This window comes from Ammodytes marinus, assembly GCF_949987685.1.
Source record: "Ammodytes marinus genome assembly, chromosome: 23".
NCBI lineage: Eukaryota > Metazoa > Chordata > Actinopteri > Uranoscopiformes > Ammodytidae > Ammodytes > Ammodytes marinus.
This window is the reverse complement of record NC_137227.1, coordinates 8,708,416-8,733,527: the sequence shown is the minus strand read 5'-3', so window position 1 is coordinate 8,733,527 and position 25,112 is coordinate 8,708,416. Positions and strand designations below refer to the sequence as shown.

The 25,112-nt window shown below is 44.2% G+C and overlaps 2 protein-coding genes across 2 annotated transcripts; both read left to right on the top strand.

The window, feature by feature from the left end:
* Positions 1-803: 803 nt before the first annotated feature.
* Positions 804-16,053, top strand: zbtb4 (zinc finger and BTB domain containing 4). Its single transcript, XM_080052020.1, has 2 exons — positions 804-957; positions 7,520-16,053. Exon 2 carries the CDS (start codon positions 7,536-7,538, stop codon positions 12,903-12,905), a length of 5,370 nt encoding a protein of 1,789 aa, XP_079908146.1. The 5' UTR covers positions 804-957; positions 7,520-7,535; the 3' UTR covers positions 12,906-16,053.
* Positions 16,054-18,261: 2,208 nt separating this feature from the next.
* shbg (sex hormone-binding globulin) lies at positions 18,262-24,838 on the top strand (the record flags this gene model as incomplete). The annotated part of the gene is made up of 8 exons (XM_080052434.1): positions 18,262-18,363; positions 20,484-20,581; positions 21,027-21,216; positions 21,710-21,871; positions 22,940-23,096; positions 23,990-24,126; positions 24,249-24,453; positions 24,705-24,838. The coding sequence occupies 8 exons, from the start codon at positions 18,262-18,264 to the stop codon at positions 24,836-24,838; spliced, it is 1,185 nt and encodes a 394-aa protein (XP_079908560.1).
* Between the last annotated feature and the right edge of the window lie 274 nt (positions 24,839-25,112).

Sequence of the window (25,112 nt, the reverse complement as noted above, 5' to 3'; positions counted from 1 at the left end):
ATCTGTCTTTCATAAATTCGCCGAACTTTATTGCAGTGGTTCGCTAAATTTCTGGAGTGTCCCTTTAAGGCCTCCATATTTCCCTCAACTTCCCTTGTTTGACAGAGTCCATCCGCCATTTGACTAGCACCAGTTCGTCCTCTGTCTGTCTCACTTTCATTCTGCCTCTCTCTCCTCTCACTCCGCAGTCTGTGTGCCTGTCCGTCCGTGCATCCTTGTGCCCAAAGGTTTTGGGAGTTGGCGTGGTTCCTGTTTGTTTTCAGCCATTTTGGGGACTTGCAGTGCTCCTAACAAACTGCTTAAATGGCGTCCTCTTGCTTGCTTGCTCTCTCACTCTGTCTCCCTGTGCCTCTCCCTCCCTCTCCCTATCGCTGGGGTTTGTGTATATAAAGTAGTGTGTGTGTGTGTGTGTGTGTGTATGTGTGTGTGTGCGCGCGCGTGTGTGTGTGTGTGTGCATGTGTGTGTGTGTGTGTGTGTGTGCATGTGTGTGTGCTGAGAGAGGGAACAACACTTCCAAATAAAAAGAAGATTGGATTCAGTGGGGGGGTTGGATTGGGGGGTGTAAGGAGGAGGAGGTGAAGGAGGGGGGGATTCACTTGCAGGAAAAAAAATGGCAAAAACACTAAGAATTGTGTGTCAGAGGCAAAAACTGGAGTGAGAGAGGAGAGAGAGAGAGCAAGAAAGGGGGAGTGAGCGAGAGAGAGCAAGCAAGTTCGAGTGTGAGAATCGCTCCTGCCCTCTGTCTTCAAACACTGCTGCCTGTATGTGTGTGTGTGTGTGTGTGCGCGCACCGCCTCTCCCTGCGCTCACTCTTTCTCTCTCTCTCTCTCTCACACACACACACTCAGTCGTGCGCATACACAGACCAAGGGGGAGAGAGAGCGAGAGAGAGCGAGAGAGGGAGTGTGAGGGGAGAGAACACATCGCAGCAGAGATGCAGCAGGAGGTTTTCCAAGGTATGTTCTCTTGTATGCTTGCCTTCCAGAGACACAGCCAGGGAGAATAAGAGAGGAGGATAGAGGCTGAATTCTGTTTGTTTTCCTGCTTGTTTTTCTGCTTCACTCCGCTGCTGTGGCAGTGTCTTGCTCCGCGCGTGAAGAGGAGGAAAAGGTTTTTATTTTTACTGTGCGTGTGTTGGGGCGTGAGCTTTTGGTGGGTGTGTGTGTGTATTTATGCAGTGTGCGCTTGTGGACGCATATTTATGTGCGTGCCTGCGCTGGGTCTGTCTGTGTTTGTATCTGCGTGTGTGTGTGTGCGTGTGTGTGTGTGCGTGTGCGTGTGTGTGCCAGGAACAGGCCTTGTCTCCCTCATCCTCCCCTCTGTTGGTGGCGCACCACGCAGTTCCTTTTTCAAGAGCGATGACTCGTTTTGAGATTGTGATGAAACTTTTAATTTATCGAAGCCCCTTGCGTCTCTCTGATTCACCACAGAAGGGAACAGATGTGAGCTTTGTTGTGGTTTTTCAACATAGTGGGCCAGTCTATACCCTTGCCCCATGGACTTAATACCAGCGTCAGAGGAAGACTTTTGGGAGAAAAACTTGTACGTAGGGGATGGTAAACAACTGTAGTTCCTTCAATCGGTTCCATCTCTTATTGCCGTTACGGGACGCCCCAGTTTGTCCTCCATTTTACCAGTCTGTTGTATTGCTGGAAGTTGTCTCTGGTAGAGCAGCAGCAGAGGGCATATTGATGTCACCATACCCCAACGTTGCTGCCAGAAGACTTACTTTCCCCCCCCAAAACAACAGAGCATGTGCTGCCAACTTCTCCGCATTCCTGGTATTGGTGGATGCCAAGCCAAACCCCTTGCGCTCAACATATGGAACATATGATCCACACTGCTACAGGGGTAGGGTCATAGGTCAGATGAATGGAAGTGTAGTTTATTGCTGCCCTGTGATGTCACACGGATGTTGATGATGTCATTGTCTTGTTTTTACCTTGGTCCTTTGTGTTTTGGGTCACACATCAGCGAAATCATACATTGCTTAAAATTGAATCAAAGTTTTTCTGCTTAATGAGTGAGATGACAATTTCTTTTCTCAACGAAAACATGTATTGCACTCTTAGACACCTTTAAACATAACATTTCAGTGCTGTACTTAAACTTAAAAGTCTCTTCTAACATAAAACAAAAATCCTCTTATTTCACAACAAAATAAAATGCAAAGTTAGAGCTTTAGAATAAATGATAAAAAATAAAATAAAACCCGACACCCAGTCCATTTGGCCAACCAACCATTGGACTTAAAACGTCTTTGCTAAAAAAAACACAAACCTACAGGATCAACACTTTAGTGCTTCAAGGAGGAACACTGTCAAGTTACAATATCCCCATGGGGAGAAATATGAGAACATCTATTGAGTTGTAGATTCTTTTCTCTTCTGTTTTACATCAGCTAATTGTCATCGATATAGCCGCTGAAATTCTTCCCAAGCTAATTAGTAAACATGCAACGTGAGGTTGATTCATGGGCGAGATAATCGTCATCTTTTAGAAATGAGATCCTACAGATATAAGAATCAAGATCGTGATTTTATCTTTCGATTAATCGTGCAGCCCTAGCGCTTACATGCAAGTGTTGCGAATTGAAAGACCAAATCTTTGGATTTCTTTATGCAGTTGTTGTTGTTTTTTATGCCACAAAAATAAAGGATGTGGACGCATTCAGGAAACTGGTGCAGCGCTTCACCTTCTCTAACCAGCCATATATTTGCAGTTTAATGTGTCTGTTGTAACATGCAACATGTGGCTCAACCCTGCTAATACCAAAACGTTTCTTGGTTGTTTAAGACCAAGAACTCCAATGGGGCTTACAAACCCCCTTCTACTGGGACTGCGTGTGAAATTGAAAAGGTTTTTTTGGGGGGAAATTACCTCAAAAAGGTCAGCAGTGTAGTGTTACTGCTCTCCAGAGATACTTTTCTAGGCCTATAGTGTTTGCTAATGCCTCCCATGATTTTCTGTTGCAGCGAGCAGAATTATGGGAATTACGTGCTGGGCTGAGAGCTAACAGAGCAGGGAGAGCATGGCGTTTTTAGACATGGGCAGGTTCGCTGGTGCGTGGAGCGGCATTCGAAAAAAACACCACGACAGGACAGTTTACACATGGGGAGGGGGGGACCACGACACACACTCACAGTCAGTCGTGCTCAGGGAGATTTGAAAGACAAGGAGACCATGAAATGTGAACATAGGAGAGACGTGTTTGAAGTCCCCCCTACCTCCACCCACTCACACCACCATTTCCACCTTCACACCACCACTCCCATACCCACACCGACTTCCCTTTACCCCATTACCTCCCCCCTTCTACCCTCCTTGCCTCTATCCCATCTGGCTGGCTCCACCACGCTCTCTTGGGCGGGGGGTTGTCAAGAGTTCAGTAGCCGTTCTTGCTAACGATGCCCCCCCCCCTCCTCCCCCCCTTACCACCACGACCCCATGTACGTGCACACACACACACACACACACACACACTCTCTTCACAGACCAACTGCTGCTGCGATAGCCTGGCCCCACTAGCTGCCCCCTCACTGGGGAGAAATTCCCGACCAACACCTTCCTCTTCTTACATGCTCCTCGCCGCTGGCTCACCGGCTGGAACACCGAGGCCCCCCACAATCTGCCTCACAGGCACTCCCCTTAACCCCCCACACGCTCTCTCACTCAAACACGTGATAACTGCACATTTCTGATCAAGATAAAGTTAAAGGGTATTTCTGGTGTATTACAACTCGGTTCTTATTTTAGTAGTTTTGGAAATCCCTCTTATCAATAATAACATTGCACTCACATTCACAGACTTCAGCAATTAGGTTACTGAAGGTGTGAAGAAGAAATTAGGAAATTTAATAAAAGACTTCCTGGTCCCGCCTTGGCATGCAGTACTTAAAGGTGAAGTCAGCCATTCTGGAGAAATCTTGTTGTCAAAATCACTTTTTTGTCACTTTCAGTGAATATCTCCTCACGATCCTCTACCTTTATATGTGTGCGCTGAAATAAAAAGTGGTTCTTACACTCAGCCTAGGCTTTGTAAAACTAGTATGTAAACAAAGGATATGTAAACAGAGGGGGCCCACCGCAACTAGCAACATGCCTGCTTACACAGCCTAAGCTTTGTATTGACACTGGAATTTTTTTCAGTGCACACACAATACGGACAGATAGCGGGTCGTGAGAAGATATTCACTGATCTTGACAACAAGCATTCTCCAGAATCACTAACTCCACCTTTAAGGCACCAGTATACATATTCCTTCAAGTTACTGTAGCTTTGCGCACACATATTAAAATAAAGTGATTTTGATTGATTCTAAACTCATTAACAAGCTGCCGTCTGACTGCCCGTTTTCCTTGCCCCATATAAAGCCTGAGCGACCTTACTGTGTTCTCAGATCTCAGCAACTACTTTAGCAAGTAACAAATTATGAAAATAAGACCCAAGTTGTAATCAACCAGAATTGTCCTTTATTGTGTACTGTGAAGGCTTAGGTTAAAATATTATGTCAAAATAACCAAATAGCTTGAAACTGTTTAGTTTTGAGCCAATTCAATTTGTTGTTTGCATGAACTTCCTCTTTGAGTGACATAATATCAAAATAATTGTACTCTGATTTCTAGAAAGACAGAAAGAAAGATTGGTTATTTATCTTTCAGCACAAGTACCAGTTAGAGTGTGGAATAAACAGATTGCTCAACGGCTGGTTCAAGGCCTTGCACTGGCGCAGCAGCCAAACTCCTCTGCCGTCCCGCCTTATGTTATGCAAGACCACTTTAGCCTGATGTTCCCAGTGACTGATTTTCCCTCTAAAGTCAGTGGATTAATAACTAATTGTTTCCAAGGTCATAAAGTCATCCATGTTTTTCAGATGCCTGTGGAAAATGATGTCAGAGTGAAATAGTAAAACTTCTGCTGTGTTTAAGTGGTACCCATTCATACAGACAATATGTTAGGAATATTTAGCCAAATATCACTGATAAAGATTTCGTAAAATTGTTTTAAAGTTAAACTGCGCTGACAGAGGGAGACTAATCTGCAAGTTTGTGCTTTTACTAAATTAACATTCAATTACAAAATAATGTAATTCCCTGTAACAAAAGCTAAAAGAGTTTATAGATTACCTCACAGTTGTCATTCGATATCTAATACAAATTAAATGCAAACAGACTAAAAGTAGGCCTCTTTTCCCTCTGCCTGTCAGCCGAGCTCCGCTGTCGTCATATGAAAGCCAACATGTTTTGTATATTGTGTTTTATGTTTGCATGGGTCTACTTAGTAAATTGTCGTGCACCAGCTGAGAACCTATTCGTGCTATGCGGTTTTGTAATGCCACAAGCTTAAATAGGTGAACACTTCATAGGCTGACCAACATGTTTGTTTTCTGCAGAACATCCTGTTGCAGAGAGGTGTGGGAACACGCTTTGCTGTTTGTATAGATTTCGCTTCAGGGTCCTTGCCACTTTCATGGTCACACTTGTTTGTGTGCCTGAGAGTTTTGCAGAAGGATTTATATGTAGATCTCTATTATGTAAATTATAAGAAAGTGTTTTCTGCATGTCCAGTGTTTGTGCATACATGTCTATGTCTGTGTATGAGTAGATCCAGTACGTATAAAACATGTTAAAAGCTCCCTGTCACAGTCAGACAGCGTGTCGTGCTGGCTGTGCTTGTGCAGTGTCTTCCGTGCGTCACAGGGAGATGGAAAAGAAGAGCGAGGGGGCGTCATTCGCATTTTCCTCTCCGTGGCGTAAGCATCAGATGAGATGATGAAAACTTTAGCCTTATAGCACCGTCTCTCAGCGTGTCCGCCCACTTGTAGCAGGCTGCCGCTCGCCATAAGGGATTTCCTGCAGAACATCTATCACACATGTGAGTGACAATGAAGGCCTGTTCGAAGACAGACCGACACAATATGGCAGGCCTGGCGCGACAGGATTGTGCCTCCTTGGTTTTAGACCTAAATCATCTTGGAGAGGCAAGAACTGGTTTGTTGTCCCAGTACAACAAAAAGCAAATGTGCCACTGCTTGCACTACGTACGTCATTAAAATTGGTTTTCCTTCTTCTTATGATTTGAAACTTTATTCCACCTGCAACCTAAGACTCAGTGCTGTGTTGGACTCAGATTCAAGTTTTGAATGTCATTTACAAGTGGGCCCATTCATGTTGAACTACTTTGTTTATGCCTGTCAGTCTCTCTGTATGAGCTTATGAACAGTGCTGTGTCCACATGTATGTTTGCTTGTGTGAGTGCATGTGCTTGATGACATGTTTGTCTATGTGCTGTGTTTTTATTTTTTGGGTTGTGTTAGAGTTTGCATGGGCTCCTGTCTGTCTGACAGTATAGTGTGTCCGGCTGTTCCTGTTTCAAACCCCTCCTCTCTGCTTTCTCTCTGTCTCTTGCTCTCTCACTAACCCTCACTCTCTTTCTCTCTCCCCTTTTCTATCACCCATTCACTCTCTCTCATCCTCTCTCTCTCTCTCTCTCCCTCCTCTTCCCTCTGCAATAACAGTGCTGACCTAGTTTCTGCCTGTTCAGGGCTGCCTGTGGAATTTTACAGCGGCCTGCCTTCCTGGCTGCTTTGCTGCTTGAAAAACGCAGGCAGAAAAGCATGACTGAGGATTTTTCTTCTAGACGCATTATTATAGCCTTATACTGTGTGCATGCTTCTCCCCAATCTGCAGACCTAAAAGAAATGAACCCATTTTTAATAACAGCAAATTGCCTATCGCGTGTGAATCTGCAGCTATCTCTGAGCTATGTTTGCAGAAATTGCAGGCAGACTGAATCTGCAACCATGGCAGGCAAATGAGAATGGAAATGAGAATAGCCTGTCGCTCATCTCCCGCAGCTTAGCTAAGATTGTACCGGATGCAGAGGGCGGAAAAACACCCCTTCTCTGTGCACATGCATGCAATCTCCCTCCCTTCTCCTCTTCCCCTCTTTCCTTCCCTCCCGCCTTTGCCTTCAGAAATAAATGGTTAGAGTCATGCCTGGCAAATACCAGCCACTGCCAGGAATGGCCTACAAGACTATCGCTCAAATAGCAAGAAAGTGGGACTATTTCATTTATTTATTTTACGTTAGGGCCATGGATCTAAGTGGACACTATCCGAAAGGCATCTTGATTAAATCTGAACGCTGCCCAATTAGGCATTGGGAATGTTGTGTCACAGCCGAGAGAGATGGATCTCTGGAATGCCTTTCTGAAGGCTTGGTTGTGGCACGCTGAAATCTAAACCAGCACTGCCGCAGATTCATTCCTTCCCCCTCTACCCTCTCCCTCCTTTCGCTCACCATTCCTGGCTGAGCTGTTGGAGTTCAGCATTGCTAGGGCATTTAGTTTTCTTTTCCGTTTCTCCAAAGTGTTCCACGGGCATCATGACTGCTGCTGCAAACACTTTGGGTGCAATGTGAATTTTTCGCTTCATCTCGACCTACATTTACGTGTTGTACATTTATTCAAGCAGGTTGAAAATGCTTATACATTCTGTCTGGTTTTTCTCTTTCAGACTTCGGGGGCTGGTCATGGTGTCCGGTGAGAAGGTGTGGGACCCCCTCCACGCGGGCCATTTTCAGTCACGTCTAAGTGAACAGCGGCAGACTGCCAGGCTAACTCCCCTTGGCCACCTCACACACAGTGCAACTGAGGACGTCATCACGTGCCACCAGAGTCAGCAGTTGACACCTTTGTCTTCCTCGCCACTGTTACACTCACCTGTCAATTTCTGCAGCTCGATTACAGGGCTACAAAAACGGGTCCACTGTCTTGGATTGGCCTACCAGCCTAACGAAGAGGAGGAAGGGGAAGCCGAGCAGTTGAAGATGAAGGGTAAAAGGCACGGTAGCCGGGTAGAGGCCATGGTGGATGACAGGCTGGAGGACATGGCTGACGGACCTAAAAATGCAAAAATCACCCTAAGCTTCCCGCTCAGTGCCGCCCCCCTTCCAGCCTCTATGACATCTCCAAACCACTGTCGCAGCTCCTCCTCGTCCTCCCCTTCCCCCCATCGCCGGCGGCCATCTTCCAAGAGCTCGGACGAGGGCTCTCTGTGGAAACTGGACGCTACCACGGACGTAAAGCACAGACCCTTTAAGCCTCCGAGGCACAACAGCTCTCCGTCCTCTTCTCCATCCTCTTCCTCGTCTCCCATGAATGTTCACGCACCGATCAGGAAGATTATAAAATCCCCGCCTCCTCTGAAGTGCTCCAAACTAAATCCAGATACTCAGTTTCACAGGTCGCCCCCAAGATCCTCCAGCGGGTCTTCCGGGGGCTGCTATGGTGGCGACGGACGGGATGAAAAGCACATAGGGGGCAACGGTACAGCCTCACCCTCTCAAACGGCCCAGATCCTCTTCAGTCTGGGCACATCTGCTTATCAGAGAGGTGGGGATGCGGACAGGAGAGAGAAAATAACAGGACGACCAGCAGGGAAAGTGGGAAGCCCTCACGGACCGAGTCTTCACCCACCCACCCTACACCTCCCTCCCCCATTACCACCCCCTCCTCCTCCCCCATCAGAGGGTCTAACCGCGCCCCCTCACTCGTCCTCCTATTCCCCTACCGACAGCCTGAAGCCCGAGCTGATTTGCGGGGTGTGCCATCGGCTCTTCAGCTCGGCCTCCTCCCTAACAGTCCACATGCGGCTGCATCGTGGCAGCCGTGCCCTAAGTTGCCGTAACTGTGGCAAAGTCTTCATCCATAGCAAGAGACTGCAATCGCACGAGGCCTCCTGCAGGGTCACAGGCTTGGGCCCTCCGACTCTCACTGTGCGGCCCAAGGACGAGCCGCTTGAGGAGGGTGAGGTGAGAGTGGAGGGGGGAGTGATTGTGGGAGGAGCAGACATCGGCAAGGCACGGCTAGGGAAGAAAGAGCGGAGCCTCCTGGAACGCATCCAAGGTGATGATGCAGCAGCCACAGAGCTACTAGAGGGTGATGAGAGCCATTTTGTGAAAGTGGTGGACGGCAATGTCATTTACTTCTGCTCCGTGTGCGAGCGTTCCTACATGACCCTGTCCAGCCTGAAGCGTCACTCTAACGTGCACTCGTGGCGCCGCAGATATCCTTGCCATTACTGCGACAAGGTCTTTGCCCTGGCCGAATACCGCACAAAGCATGAGGTGTGGCACACAGGAGAGCGCCGCTACCAGTGCATATTTTGCTGGGATGCCTTTGCCACCTACTACAATCTCAAAACACATCAGAAGACCATTCACGGGATTAATCCTAGCCTCATCTCCAGTGAAAAGACAGCCAATGGGGGTTATAAACAGAAAGCTAACGCCCTCAAGCTCTACCGCCTTCTCCCCATGCGCTCCCAGAAGAGACCCTACAAGACCTACAGTGACAGTTTACATAATGGCCTGCTTCTTCCGCCAACTGAAACCCCTTCTCTATCCCTGCCTGGTCTGGGCTGTGCTCTCAGCCCTGGGGACTTACAAAGCCTCATCACCGGGGCTCACCCTCAGAGTGTAAAGCCTGACCCAGATGCCTTCCCTGATGGCTTCCCTGTTTCTATGGCAGCTGAGCACAGTGACCTCCCCACACTAACGCCACTCCTCCAAGAAGACATGTCACTAGTTAGAGAACACGACAGTGAGGCCCTAGAGTTAGAGCAGGGGAGAAGCAGTGGCAGCTTCAAAATGTCTAGTAGCGGCAAAACCAAAACTCCCAAGACTGGTAGAGGCGCAGGCACAATGCCTTCTGTGATAACATATGGCCACACAAAACCCTCTGTCATAGTTCATGGAACAACAGTGTCATCCTCTGTTATTGTTCATAGCAATCAGGTCACCTCTGGAAGTGAAAAAAGCCCAATGAGCAGCCCATCCCCTGAAACCAGCTACAGTCAGACTTCACACAAAGGCAGTCCCAAGGCAATCAAAAAGCAAAGAGAGAGTGCCGATAAGCACAGAAAGAGGTCAAGAGATAGTTCAGATACCACAGAGGAGCACTCAAGAGGTAGACAGGATGCAGAGACAGGCAGATCATTTCACAAATCGCGCAAGTCCCACAGCAAGAGTGACTTATCTAACTCAAAGCAGCTGTCAGCGTCTTTAGGGTCACAGGTCAAAGATACAGGGCCACTGTGCCAGATTACTGTACGTATTGGTGAGGAAGCCATAGTAAAGCGCAGCATCTCTGAGACAGACCTCAGGAGAGACAAGAGCCTTTCTCCCCCAAAAACCAAACGAAGTGAAACAGCATCTGTGCGGGAGGCCAAGGAAGCACGGCACTCTCACTCTCACCACCATCACCATAAACACCGCCTGCACCGCAGAGCCAGCCCAGAGGTGGAGGGTACGAAGGGAGAAGGAGAATGTGATGAGGAGGGCAGGAAAAAGAGCTTGGAATCCCCTGATGAAGTGAGGGAGTACTATTTCCGCCGGGGGGTGCGTGAGCAGGAGAGTGACCATGACACAGAGGATAATTTATGGAGGCCTTACTACTCCTACAAGCCTAAGAGAAAGGCCCAGGCACACCTACAGAGGGTCAAGAGCTGGCAGAGGAAGCTAAAGTTCAAGCGCTCCATCCGACTGAAGAGGAGGGCAGAGAGGCTTAAGAATCACGTGACTAAAGAAACAGATAAATCACAAGGTGAGGAGGAGGATGAGATGGAGGGAGCTGAAAAACTGTCAAAAGCTGATAGAGATGAAGGAGATGGGAAAAGGAGAGATTATCTCTCTGCCCCTTCAAAGGAGAAAAACAAAGATGCAGAAGAACAAGTTAAAGCATCCCATTGTGAGATCACCACGCCTCCTCTTCACTCTCCAAAGCCTCCGGTGTCTACCTCAGCAGCTCCTACGGGAATTAAGAGGCGACCTTGGACTAATGGGAATGCAGCCGAGTGTGGCACATGTGGCTGCTGGTTCTCAAGCCCCAGGAAGCGTGACAAACATGAGCTGAGCCATCTGCTGGAGTTCGTATGCCTCTTCTGCCGAGCCACTTTTCCCTCAAGGGACAAGTTGGAAGACCACCAGAGAGTCCAGCATCCCAAGCCTACAGAGCCTGCATCCTTTATACCCCCTAAAGTGGCGCATAGCGAACAAGTCGAAGGGCTCAGGGTTAAATCTGTACCAGAGTTTGATGAAGAAAAAGGTGGAGTAGTTCCAGTAGGGAGTAGTTCCAGTCCAAGATGCCTAAGCAGAAGAGCGTTATCACGGCACACCTGTCCACAGTGTCACAAGGTGTGCAAGACGTCTTCGGCACTCACTCGCCATATCCGACGCCATGAGTTAAGCAGTTCCCCAGAGAGAGAAAAGGAAGATAAAGACTCAGAGCCAAAAACAACAGAGATAGTTGTTAACACTCTAAGCAGACACCAAGAGACTGAAAAAGGCCAGATACCCAGTGCTCTGTCGGTCTCAGTTATCAGCTATTCAACACCAGACACACCTAGCAGTGGTGACTGCTTGGCATCACAGCAGCATGAAAACCAGCTCAGTGGACTGACAGATGAAAATCAAATGACAGAATCCAGTGACAAACCTGAACTGACAGAGCTCCCACATCCAGCTCTAGAGAGAGGGCCCAGCCCACTACTTGTGGACCCTCCAGTTAACCTTACGCCCACTAAACACGACTTCACGCCCACCACACCCTCTACTCTTCAGAGCGTGCTAGTCATGAATGGACCTGAATGTCTGGACTACCGCACCCCCAGCAAAAAGAACCTGGACAGCCAGATCCACAAAATGCCAAGCCTGAGCCCCGTGCACATAGTGGTATCAACCAAAACTTCTCCAAATGTGACCATGACATCACAGACCAGAATAACCACTGCTGCTCCTCCTGTTTCCATGACAACAGTGCTCAGCTCCGAAGGGGTGTTCATGAAACGGGATGGGGTCATTATGGACAGAGAGAGGCAGGGTGGGAGTGGTATGTTTCTACATGCAGGCTACGAGGAACCACCTCTTGTCCACGATCTCAGAGTTCAACCCCTGTCCAGGAGTCCCTCTCCCAACGAAGCACAAGACCTGACCATGTCCTCTATACTAGCACGAGAGAGGGAGGTAGAGAGGCAGAGAGAATGGGAGAGGGGAAAAGAAATGGCGAAGGAGAGAGAAAAGGAAATAGAGAGAGCCCAGCAAATGAGTAGAGTTGCACACACCCCAGACGAACAGATTTCTCTGTTGGTCCCCAAAGAGGAACCATTGAGCCCCCTGCCGTCCCCCCAGCATATCCCCACTCAAACCACTATAAATGGACTCTGCTCACACAGGCACACGCCCCAGTCCCCCTGCCAGTCACCCTCAACTATTGGACTCTTAGCTCAAGCAAACCGCCACGTTCATTCCAGTTCACAAGGACTGGACAGACTCAATCTGCCCACAGCAGCAGCTGGTGCAGGCGACCGCCCCTCTGCCCACGCTCTGCTTCTCCCCCGAGCCCCCCAACCACCTGAGCAAGAACACACGGACACTGTTTCTTCCAGAGATTCCACCCCAGTGGGCTACCATGCCCAGAATTATCCCCTACCCTTTATTATGCCAGACTACCGCTCTGGTAAGAAGCAGGAGGAAAACCTGCTCATGTCCGCCTACCCTGCTGGAGCTCTCCCCTTTGGCCCACTGGGGAAAATGATGGTCCCTGGTGGCGGGGACCTGTCTAAGCTGCCGTTTTATCCGGACCCTTACCAGCTCTTGTACGGGCCTCAGCTGCTGGCCTACCCCTATAACCTGGCTGGGCTTCCTGTGGCCCTGAACATGATGGCACCAGGAGGGGACAAGGTGGAGCATCTGCCTTTCCTCCCTGCCATCTTCAACTACGCAGCCACAGCTGGACCCTACATGGGCGCGGTCCCTCACCCCTTAGTGGCAAACCCCAGCTTCTACAGCAGCAGCAGTGGCAGCAGCAAGAAGCAACGAGACAGCAGCAGCGGCAAACCTTAGGACACTGACGCACTATGAGGAATATATTTCAATGGGGACGTCCTGGCCTGTTTAGGATGGGAGTGGGAGGGGTGCATGCTCACTGGGTCACTGAGTACAATCGCACAGCACCCCTGCCTCTCTTTTATTCAGTAGATACGAGAGCTAGGCATTCAATCGGGAGTTAGTTGAGGGGAGGAGAAGGAGCAAAGAAACGGGGAGAGAAGCCAATATTATGGTGTAGTGTCCTTACTCCCCCTCTCTTTACTCTTGCTCACCCTTCTGCGTGTCTCTCCTGTCTTGCTGTAGTGTGTCGTAGTTCTAGAGCTTGATTAATCTTCCTCTCTGACTCAATATATTATCTGTAAGAATAAGAACTGCTAACAGGGTGTGTGATGTGTGAATAATTAGTTCAGTGCGCTTCCCTTTATAGTTACCGCATAACGAGGATTAACGCTCTTCAGGGAAGGTTTGTGTGGGCAAGGACAAGAGAGGAGATAAAATAGTCCTTACTCAAACCTTGCATATGTTTGTTTGAGCAAAAGAGAATACAGGCGTTTCCTGTAGTTAAACTGTCCATGAAAGTTATATATGGGGATGTACATGCACACGTATGTAGGGATTTGTGCATGCAGTGGTATGAGAATGTGTGTGTGTGTGTGTGTGTGTGTGTGTGTGTGTGTGTGTGTGTGTGTGTGTGTGTGTGTGTGTGTGTGTGAGTAAGTGAGTGAGTGAGTGAGTGATGACATGTGTGTGAATGGTTAGAGCATTCCGTGTGAGACGCACACAGCATTCCTACTCTAGTTGGAATAGCTACTGTAGGTCAATGTCTAGAAGTGCATTTATAGAAGTGATTCCTTATATCCAAATCATAAAGAAGTTGATGCTATGGTATGGACACAAGTAAATGACAATGACAGATCATCTGAGCTTCCAATGTCTCAACTAACCTGGTGACTTTGTGGCCAGATGACACTGTAGGATCTGTATAGCATTCACCATAGTTTATACCTTATGTGCACAAATTAGAAAAAGTAGTGGTCACTTAAAGGGGACACTTGTAGCTGCTTTGGATATGTAGCTGGCCACTGGGTAAGAATTAAAGGCTGGTAGAGCATTGCACTTCCGTTTTTCATCTCATTTCCTTCACGTAGAAAAGGAAAAGAATAAAAACCAGTCAGCCTTCATCTTGTGTAGCCTTTTCTTCTTTGATTGGAGGAGGAAAAGGCTCCATTTCCTAGGCCAGGAAGAAGAAAGCCACAGCAAGGAAGGAAAAATAAAAAATGGATTCAGGGTATCGAGTTATTTCTGGATAGGAAATAAATAAATGGGCACAAAACTGTTAGGACTGTGAAGCCCCAAAGAAATGACTTCGGACAAAAAAAACATTGTCCTGCTCTCCAGCTGAGGGGAGACTGGAAATAGCATGGACTATTTCCCCTCCTTGCCTGTGCCATGTACTAAGAGGTAGAGAATGGCTGAGCTCAGCAGCCAAAGTGGTGGCTGAAACTCCGGAGGCGCCTTCCTGGGCCCTTATTTTGTTACGTGTAATGTTATCTCTATATGTCTGTTTTGTTAAACTATGTTGTTGTTTATGTTGTTTAGCCCTCTTACCAGGTGGAAATGGCTTCGGTGAAAAGGGGGGAGTAAACTTAAAAATATGAATGTAAATTTAGTCATGAGGTTAATGAAGTACAGCTGCATTAATGGTAGGGTTGGTTTCAGTTCCTTTTTTGTTTCTGTTTTGACACAAATAACCTGTTAAAAGAACCGTATAACGTCTGGTATGCATATATACAGTAGTCCTAGGAAAACATGTCAGTAAACTTGGGTTCTGTATCCACAACGCATGAGCAACACTTGCTTCCTAACCGTTTATATCCTCAGCAAATCTGGCATTGTGCGCACAGCTTTTGTTTCTGTTTTCTTTTACATTTTCTGGCCTCTTCATCTTCCATATCTGTTAATATATATATTTTTTAATTCATTATAAACCGCAATTCGGGTGGAAAAAAATCCACAAAAGTAGGCCTACAGTACTCATCACATAAACGTCACTTTTTAGGACCTGTTCAATTCTCACTCTTCCCTTAAGCATACACTCGCACACTGCCACTCCCCTGAATGAAGTGCGTATGTTTCAGTGTGTGTGCGCCAATGTGTGTGTGTGTGTGTGTGTGTGTGTGTGTGTGTGTGTGTGTGTGTGTGTGAGATTGGTACTGACATGGAGCCTTTTAGTTCAGGCAGGAGTGTTAAAAAACACAGCGAGACCCAGTGCAGGGGCACAAAAGCATCTCTTGGGTGTGGTTACAAGCCTCTTGCGTGTAGGCATACGTGTTTATTGTGTGCGAGAGTGAGTGAGTGTGTGAATACGAAAAACCAAAATACTTTAAATCTGCCTAAGAAGCATCTCCCCTTGGCAGTGTATGGGCCACCTGTTATTATTTGTTCTTTGACACTTTTCTGTGGGTTAGTTTCAGTGTAAAAAAGCCTTGCTGTCTCCAATACAATTATCTCAAGCCATTCCTGTAGATGGACATGTTGGTGTTTTTGGACCATTTCTTATGCCATAGTTTGCCATCACGGTTATCATACAGACCAAAAGCATGGAAAATGTACGTATTGTAGTGACTGGACTGGAATCTGGTGGTAATATACAAATATTTACTGTATGTTGTAGGTCAATGAATGTGCCTCTGCTTTGATATTTAATTAATTATCTATATTAAGATGTGGATCCGCCAGATTTCAACTGTTAAGGTGCCTTGGTATGGCATAAGAAATTTGAATAGTAAATGAGAACCTTTTCTTGAGAAACGACAGTACTATTTGGAGATAGAGTTCATGGCTTTGTTTGCTATGAAGCTGTTCATAGATGTAGGGGTGTGGCTAAACTGTTTCGGTATTGTGTACATGTCTAGGGTAAAACTGTGCCATATAGAGCCCACAAAAATATGTTAATGTTATTTTTAAAAGATGTTTTAATGTTGCCTGATGACTTTGTCTTTAGATTTGATACAAAGGGTTGTAGCCACAGCTCTCCCAAAGTCTGTAGTCTCCTTTATCCGACATTCTTCTTGCTCCCTCTCTTTCTCTCTCTCTCCCCTCATTTCCGTCTCCCTTTCTTTCTCTTTGCTGCAATCAAACAAAAATAAAGTATTAACCTGATGACCCAATGAAATCAGCCCTAGTCTGGTCTAATGTTTTCTTTAATGATGTCTCTATTAATCTTTTACAAGTTGATCCTGAGTTCTTAATGTGAACCATGTGCACACAGCCTGCACGTGCCTGGTTCCAAATCCTCCCCGTGAATTCTCTTGTGAAATGCACATTTAACATTAACTGATTTGGTTCAAGCAGCACAAATTGTGGACATCCGCTAAACTTCTTTTATAGGCACGTGGTGGTCGATTGTTTGATACTCTCCTATCTTAAGTGGGTTGGTAATGCATTCCATTGTGTTTTCTTTTGTGTAATATTAATCACAGCTTACATTGATCTTCTCTCTATAAAAAGACACGTAAGAAAGAGTTTTCCCTGAGATGTAAACCAGAGTCTGATTACAGCTTTTCCTCTTGGCCAATGTCTTACCACCCTTGAATGAACGCGTTCCCACTAGTGACACACAGTGGTATAAAACAGAAACAGCCCTGCACTGGTGGTGACTCACTCCTCTTCCCAGTCCCCAAAACAGGATGTTTTTAGATGCGTTTCGTCTGACAAAATCGAATATGAAATCAAATAATTTCTAGAAATTGAATACATTTTTCCAAAACCTTCGTCATGAAAGGTGAAGGGCAAAAAGCTCATTCATGGCCTCGAGGGTGGCTGTGATTTAAATTCAATTTGCTCTCCTGCCAATAATAAATTATCTCTTTCAGAATAACAAAGTGCCGCATTAGATTAACTCAATGCATATTTTTTTCACAGATGACTATATTCTGACCTGTCATAGCAGGAAAAAAGCACAGGTGTTACTAATAACATTAACCATGGCTCGGCTCTAGGGCTGCAACTAACGATTATTTTGATAATCGATTAATCTGTCGATTACTTTCTCTATTAATCGATTAGTGTTTTGGTCCGTAAAATGTCAGAAAATGGTGAAAAAAGTTGATACATTTTCCAAAGCCCATGTTGACGTCCTCAAATGTATTGTTATGTCCAAAACACAGATATTTTAGTTTACTGTCATAAAAGAAACCAGAAAATATTCACATTTAAGAAGATGAAATCAGAGAATTTGGAATTTTTTTATAAAAAAATTACTCGAAACGATTAATTGATTATCAAAATAGTTGGCGATTATTTTAATAATCGATTATTAATCGATTTGTCGATTAATCGTTGCAGCTCTACTCGGTTCTATTCACTTACCCAGCTAAATGGAATGCAGCCATGGTTAATGTTATGGTTTACATGTGTGCTTTTGCCTATACTGTGACACCAAGCTGTCTGCTGTGAAAATCACCACAGATATATCTCAATGATAGTTAATGGACACGCGTCAGACTTTGAGTAACACGCCACAAGTATGAAATATTTTCTGATTTGGTTTGATTTGACAATAACTTCAAACACTCAACAAAAAAGAGCAATGGGCTGTTTGCTCATTGGCCCTCTCTGTGTTCATGTGTGTGTGTGTGTGTGTGTGCGTGTGTGTGTTGCACGTTTTCCCAGCATTTCCCAGTTATCGCAGCCTTCCTGGAAGGAGAGCGTATCATGGGAAGGGAGCCAGCAGCAGTAGAGAGAGGGAGAGAGAAAAAAAATATTTTATGTCTTGAATCACTGTTCCTCTCTCACCGTCCCTCCACAACACACACACACACACACACACGCTGAGTCATAGCCATTTTCGGTGAATCAAGGTTCCTGTGTAACGGGTAAACACACACACCAATGGTCTGGCTTAAGGTCACTCACCCAAGTCTAAAGTCGCATCCACTCCATACGAATCACCACAATAGGCATGGATCTCCACAGACTGATATAAATGTAGGCTACACTTAATTAAATGTGTGCGTGCCTAATTTGGAATTATTGCTTATAGCTACAACCTTTTCTTTTTCTTTTGCCTATCGCCCTTATATAACCTACTCTGTTCACCACAGTGTGCCCACTCGTTGTGTTTCGCCCACATATATTTTTCAAACATCCTGTTATAAAACAGCCCTGGAGCACACTCCCATCTGGGGATCAATAACCTGACAGTGGCATATTTACCCTCTGGAACAGTGTGACGGAACTCCACCGTGCCACACACCGTAAAGTCTGCCCCCCTTGTACCACCACCTACGCCTCAGGGTAGAGTGCATTCTTGCGGACAGACCAAGACACTCAGGAGACTGTAGTAGACTCGGGAGGCCTGGGGTGAGCTATGGCCGTGTTTCGGAAAGTCATGGCAGGTGGACAGCTGCTCGCTTTGGGCCTCACACTGCTGGGATGGGGAGCCGAGGGCCAGGGGAACGGTCGGGGTAAGGTATGTTTCACGCAATGCCCATGTTAAGAATGCATTGGTGTGTATGTGACATATGTGTGTTGTGTTAAAAATGTTCTGATAAATCTCTATCGGATGGCCTAAAGAGCCTGTGTCCAAAAAGTTTTAAAAAGTTATAAATATAGTGGCCTATCAATGATCTATGCATTTAGTCTCAAAATATATAGGCATGCACTAGGTGTGTCTAGGATTTAAGCACCGGCCTTAAACAGACTAGACCTAATTTTAGCTATATTTCTTAGGTTCTTGGTAGTTTCTATGATGTATTGATCAAATTACAGGGTAGACTCAAATTTAACAGAGGTATCTGGCTGTTGAGCTTTAAGAGATTGGAGTTAATTAAAGATTAAGAGTTAAATAATCAAACTGATTTCTAAAACAAGGGGGGGCCAATTACAAGCATTTCAGTTTTACCACAATTAAGGAGCATACCATTTGGTATCAGCTTTTAACAGTGGGCAATCAGGCCTTTAGTTTAGTTTAGTTTAGTTTAGTTTATTTATTTCGATCAAAACATATTCACAACATCACTTACACAAGTTAAAAAAATAAAATAATAAAAAACACACAAAATAACACAAAGTTGTCATCGTAATTTATATATTAATTTCTTATAAATAGTATTGATCGAAAAGGTGTAGGCTGAAGCCTTAGCTTATTGCGCCTACCCTTTTTACATTATGTTTATTTATTAAATTTTTCGTTGGTCCCTCAGGATCTTATTTAATTATATATATATATATATATGTATATATATATATATATGTATATATATATATATATGTATATATATATATATATGTATATATATATATATATATATATATATTTGTTTTTAATAATTTGTTTGATAGTTATTGTAAATATTATTGCTATAATTAATTCCTGTATATGTTAAACATATTACATGTAAAGTTATGACACAAGACAAAATACATCCACAATACATATTCACAGTGCCATTCATGCCTCACTTTTATATTTGTTAAGCATCTTCTTTTTCAATATTTTTTTAAATCTTTGTACCGTGTCACACGTTTTAATTTCTTCATCCAAGACATTCCACATGTTTACTCCTTGTACCGATATACATCTTTGTTTTACATTTGTTCTTATATTTATCTTGGTAAACAATAAGATAAGTAATTTGAGTAGTATCATGTAAAGGTCACAATCGTTAAACAATTGGACATATACAGTAGTTCTAAGAGCCTCTATAAAAGATAAGGATGCATTAATACTTTTTTTTATAGTTTTTCCCCCAAAAACTTGAGTTATTGCAGTACAAAAAGCCATAAAAGACCAAGTTTTAAAAGACATGAATAAACTCATACTGTATGCAATTCAGGTGTCCGTTGAAGCGGGTCATCCCAGCATGTCTCAATAACAATAAGCTTAGACTTGGAACTTTGCACAGTTTGTGGGAGGACAAATAAGCCACTAGCTGTTTTTTGTCACATTGAATGACTTTCCTCTATCAGGTGTAATAATAGCCACTGCACACTGATATACTGCTGTCCTAAAGCAATATGGCTCTCTTATCAATGACTCCATATTGATTTTGCACTTAATTTCTACTCAATAATTCGAGAAAGACGGTACTCCCGGTATATAACTTTCAAAGCGCTGAATTAGTGATTGAAGTTAAGTTAGTCAACGAGATTTAACATGGATTTAAAAGGTGCACAATGCAGTTTCAGGGGAGGGGGATTTGTTTACATTTGCAAAGCCTGCAGTTAGTTTACAAAGCATATTTTTCTCAACATGTAATTCTTACTTTTGGATAATTCTATTGTCATAAATCAAACTTATTATTTAGAGAAACTTGGAACCAAACGTAAAATTAGAATATTTTGGAAAACACTTTGGGCCCTGTGGCTGTAAACAACAACTTTTCCAGGGTTCCAATTTTCCTGTAAGGTTATGTTGGTTTATTCAGTTATTATGAGAATATACCTCAGAAAATGTTTACACCCAAAGTTACATAGTGCACCTTTAACGAAAAACAAACAAGATATCAGACGATGAAAGCGGTGAATGAGCTGTAGAAGAGATTGATTGTTCAATGGGTAGGCCTACCTTATGAACACCCTGTCTTCCAGAAAGAAGTAGCAGGCGGAGCTACCGTCTACCTGGGCCAGGACAGAGACCTCTGGAAGCCACTGATCAGCACAACAGTCAACCTCAGTGAGATCCGCAGGTACGTCAGACCAAGGCCAAGGCTTCACCAAGAATATTCACTGCAAATCTGTGGTCAGGGAAGCAAAAAAGAGCTCCAGCATATTAAAGAATTTAAATCTAGGTCAAACCTTGCAGTAAACTTTCAGAACAAGCACATACTGTATTTCATATAGTATGTGGATGCACGTGCAGGGGTATTGTTAGGGATTCTGGGCCACCTGAAATATTGTTGATCTGCCCATTTATAATTCATAACATAAATATCATATAACCCCCGATAACATTGTTTTTCTCCGACTGTAATGTCCTAGAACTAACTGCTTTTTAATTTCCTTTTTGAAATTCAACCCATATAACAGGAACAGAAGCCAAATCTTTGGAGAATCTTCCTCTTAATCGTCTGTGGACCTGAATTATCTTGTGTTTGAACAAATTCTGCTCTGTGTGTTTTTGTCTTTCCGCAGTATCAAGTCGTCCTTTCAGTTACGGACATTTGACCCCGAAGGTGTAGTCTTCTACGGGGACACCAAGAATGGGCAGGACTGGTTTGTTTTGTCCCTGAAAGACGGCGTCCCTTTGATGCAGATCAGCAAAGAAGACGCCCTGGTCAGCGTGGCGGGCGGCCCCAAGCTCAATGACGGGAAATGGCACACAGTAAGTCATTCTGCAAAGGGATCAAGTGAAGTTTTAGGGACTTTACACTACAATTAAGATGCAGGGAGGGGGTACTTGTTTACATTTGCAGAGCCTGCAGTTAGTTTACAAAACCTTTTCTCTCTACATGTAATTATTAGTATTGAATAATTCTATCATCATAAATCCAGACACAATTATTTTACAAATGTAAGACTAGAATATGTTTGTCAACAAAACTGTGGACCCTGATAATGTAAACCACATCAGTGAAACAGTAACTTTTCAGGTAGCTTTCTAACTTCAAACATTGTTCCAGGGATCCAATTTTAATGTGGGAACGTTTTTTCTTTTATTCAGTTATGAAAATATACCGTGGAAAATGTTCACTTCTCTGACCACCCAAAGTTACACAGTACACCTTTAAATTGCGTTTTCCAAATTTTCGACCATGTGTTGCAACAAAGTCACTTTTTTTCTGACTTTTTTTTCTTGTGCTCCTGGTGCCACCAAGCTGGAGGTGAGCAGCCAAGGCAAGTTTGTGGTTCTAGAGGTGGACGGCTCCAGTGGGCTGGAGGTGGGCACGCAGTCCAAACACCCAGACGAGGGGCTTTTAGGGGACCTGCGACTGGCCCTGGGCGGGGTCCTGATCCACTCAGAAAGGTTGCTTGTTCAGGTATGTGTGAATCCAGCGTGGAGTCAGCGATTCTGGAGAACTGTTGTTGTCATAAACCCTTTTAATCAAAATAAGTGAATATCTCTGCTACCTGTCCGTACTGTGTGTGTGCTGAAAAGAAATCCAGTTGTAATCCACAACCTAGGCTCTGTAAACTGGTATGTAAACAAAAGGTATGTAAACAAAGGTGTCCACTGTAGCTAGCAACATGCCAGGTCACAGAGCCAAAGCTGTGTATTAACACTGGATTATTTTTCAGTGCACACAGGGTATGGAAATAAAGGGATCATGAGGAGATATTCAATGATTTTGACAAGGAATGATTTTGACAAAAAGTATTTTCCAGAATTGTGGACTTCACCTTTAATGTCTACTTTTCATCAACCTGTTTCATCCACAGTATAACCTACATTTCCCTTGATGACCGTCAACAACAACTACAACTAAAAATGTATTATTAACTTGACGTGATCAAGACATGTAGATGGAGAGAGCAATCATAAAAGTTGTTTTGTTTTGCCTTTTTCTTTACATATAAACAATAAAAATATACAAATGGTAGTGAGCTTGCATGTAAACAAATCCATTGCCATGACAACTAAGAAAAAAGGTAGTTAGCGGACCTGGAGTTGTGATTGTTTTGTCAAAGTACATGTTGTAAGGAATGTGACTGCATTGCATTCTGGTTTCTTGAGCCCTTTATCAGCCTGACTTCCTCTCCTATTTTGGATTTTGAGGTCATTGAACGTCAGCACTAAGTTATGCGCTTTTGTTTTTCACTCTTAAAGTGCAGACAAATTACTTTTGTGTTGGGGTTGTAAAATAGAAGAAATTGTAGCACAATGCTTTGTAGCTTATGCGGGTAAGTGCTGGATATTCCGCTCCTGTATGACTTAGTGTAAAACATTTGGACAGCAATCCTTGGCAATAGAACAGACATGCTACCATAAAACGGGCCTATGAATTACAAGCTTGTTTTGTACCAACTGGACTGTGAAAAAGAAACATCTTGAATCTAGATGCATTGTTGAACCAACCACACGTTCCTGATGCCATTCTTTGCCACAGTTGGAGCCCCGGATGGACGGCTGTGTGCGGGACGGCCACTGGCTAAACCTCAGCACCCCCTGGGAGGCAGAGGTGGACCAGCTCTGGCCCTGCTATCAGAACATACAACCAGGCAGCTACTTCCCTGGCACTGGATTAGCCTTTTTCAACACCTCAGGTGGGAGCATTTTCCGAGATTATAAAACACACGGGCAACTAATTACAGCAAATACTCCTTCATCAAACTAAAAGCTCCCCAACAGGCATGGCTTGTGCATTTTTGCCTAACATGAAATCTTTGTTTGCAATACTGCATCCTTCAGGGTTCCCACACATTTTACCAATGAATTTTCAAGACTTTTACATTACATCTTACCCAATTTCCAAAGCCTTATTTGAGTAACTTAAAGTAGGCCGGCCTGTTAAGCCATTCTATGGCTTAATAATACTGCATCTCTTGGGCCATGAGTTATATTTGTCATTCCAAAGCCTCAAGTTAATTAACATGCACTTCCCAGGCATTCTTGCAAATAAGAAAACTGTTAACTGTTGCCAATCTTACTTAGCCTGGTCCTACCAGACCATTCTACTTCATTTCATTGACTACTGAAAGGAAATGAAAATTGAGCGGAAGTAGGTAGATGGGCGGTGCCAGACTAAACATTACTCACTCTTTCAGAAAAACTGCCAAGAACTTTTTGCATCCCAATTTTCATCACATGAAGTTTAAACAATCATACTATATTAAACAATAGTCATTCAAGGAACTATTTCACATAACGTTAGAAATGGTTTGGGATTTCTATGAACATGTTTTAAACACAAGCAAATGTTATTGCAAATGTAAAACTTACAAAACATTCATTAAAGCATTTCCAGGCTTGGAAAACTGTTTTTGTCAAATGTCATGATGGTAGCAACCCTGTTTCTTTTATTTCTAATTTTCTGTCATCACATTTACAGTTGGTAATGGCCAATGACTGTTATTGGTTTTTTTTTTGCTTGAGGGTTAACAAGACCCTCCGACACAGATTCTATTAATTTTAAGGGTTATTCTCTTGTCTTCTTCAGTTTTCCCCGTGGAGGCAGATGACGGGGTGCGGGCTGAGTTTTGGGGAGACTTCACTAAGATGGATGGGACCATTTTGAGCATCAGGGCTCCTGGGCAAGAGCTCACATTGGCTTTGGTGGCCAATAATAACACAAATGTATATGCACATTAATCAGATTATGCTAATAAAACTACTCATGGCACATGTTAGGGCTGGTTTCGTAGCTAACACAAACATTTGCTTCCGTTTTTTTCTTTCTTTCTTTCTTGAATCCGCAGGAGGTAACGCTCACTTTGGGTGAGGTGAAACTCAGCATGAGAGACACAGTGAGGAGACTGTTGATAACCTTTCAGAGAGATTTAGTGCGAGTGCTTCAAGATGAAGATGAATCAAAGAGCAGCACCTTACCTATCAGTCCAGTGAGGGACCCGGGCTACTTTAGCACGTGGAGAGAGGGCCATCTCGCTGTTGGAGGTCTCCTAGGTGAGATTAAGCAGCAATGTGTCTAAAAATTCCATCTTCAAAATTATATATATTATTACTGTCAATACATTTTTATTTGCAGACAGGGTTCATAGAAAAAATCCTAACAAAATAAATAACATTGAAAGAGCAAGAAAACAACCAGTTACAATAAAATATACAGCCCTTGATGAGGCCAGACAAGGAGCCTGGTATAGAGTGCATTAAAAGGTCACCTGTGTTTTTCTTCTTTCTCTTTTCATCTACTTTAGGTGAGGCTGAGGGTGACGTAGGCTCCCACTTCCTGACAGGCTGTCTGGAGAAGATCCAAATCCAAGGGAGGGACTTGGACCTGGATTTAGCCCACAAACACATGTCAATCTCCTCTCACAGCTGCCCGATGTAGACCAGCAACGTATGCACTGACAACATGTAGACAAGACGTTTGTTGTGGACAAGTGCAGATTGTCTTAAAAATTACACCGTTGCCTCAACCAAACGTAACGATATAATAATAACCACTTAACTTTCTTATTAGGAGGTTTACACTCGTTTTGAAGTCCAACGTGGTGTTTTTTTTAGTTCCAATGAAATAATTTTAAATTGACTTTGTATAAATGCTTCGCCCATTAGCTCCATTTGAACAGAAATATTCGGATTAAAAATGTTTTTTGTGACCT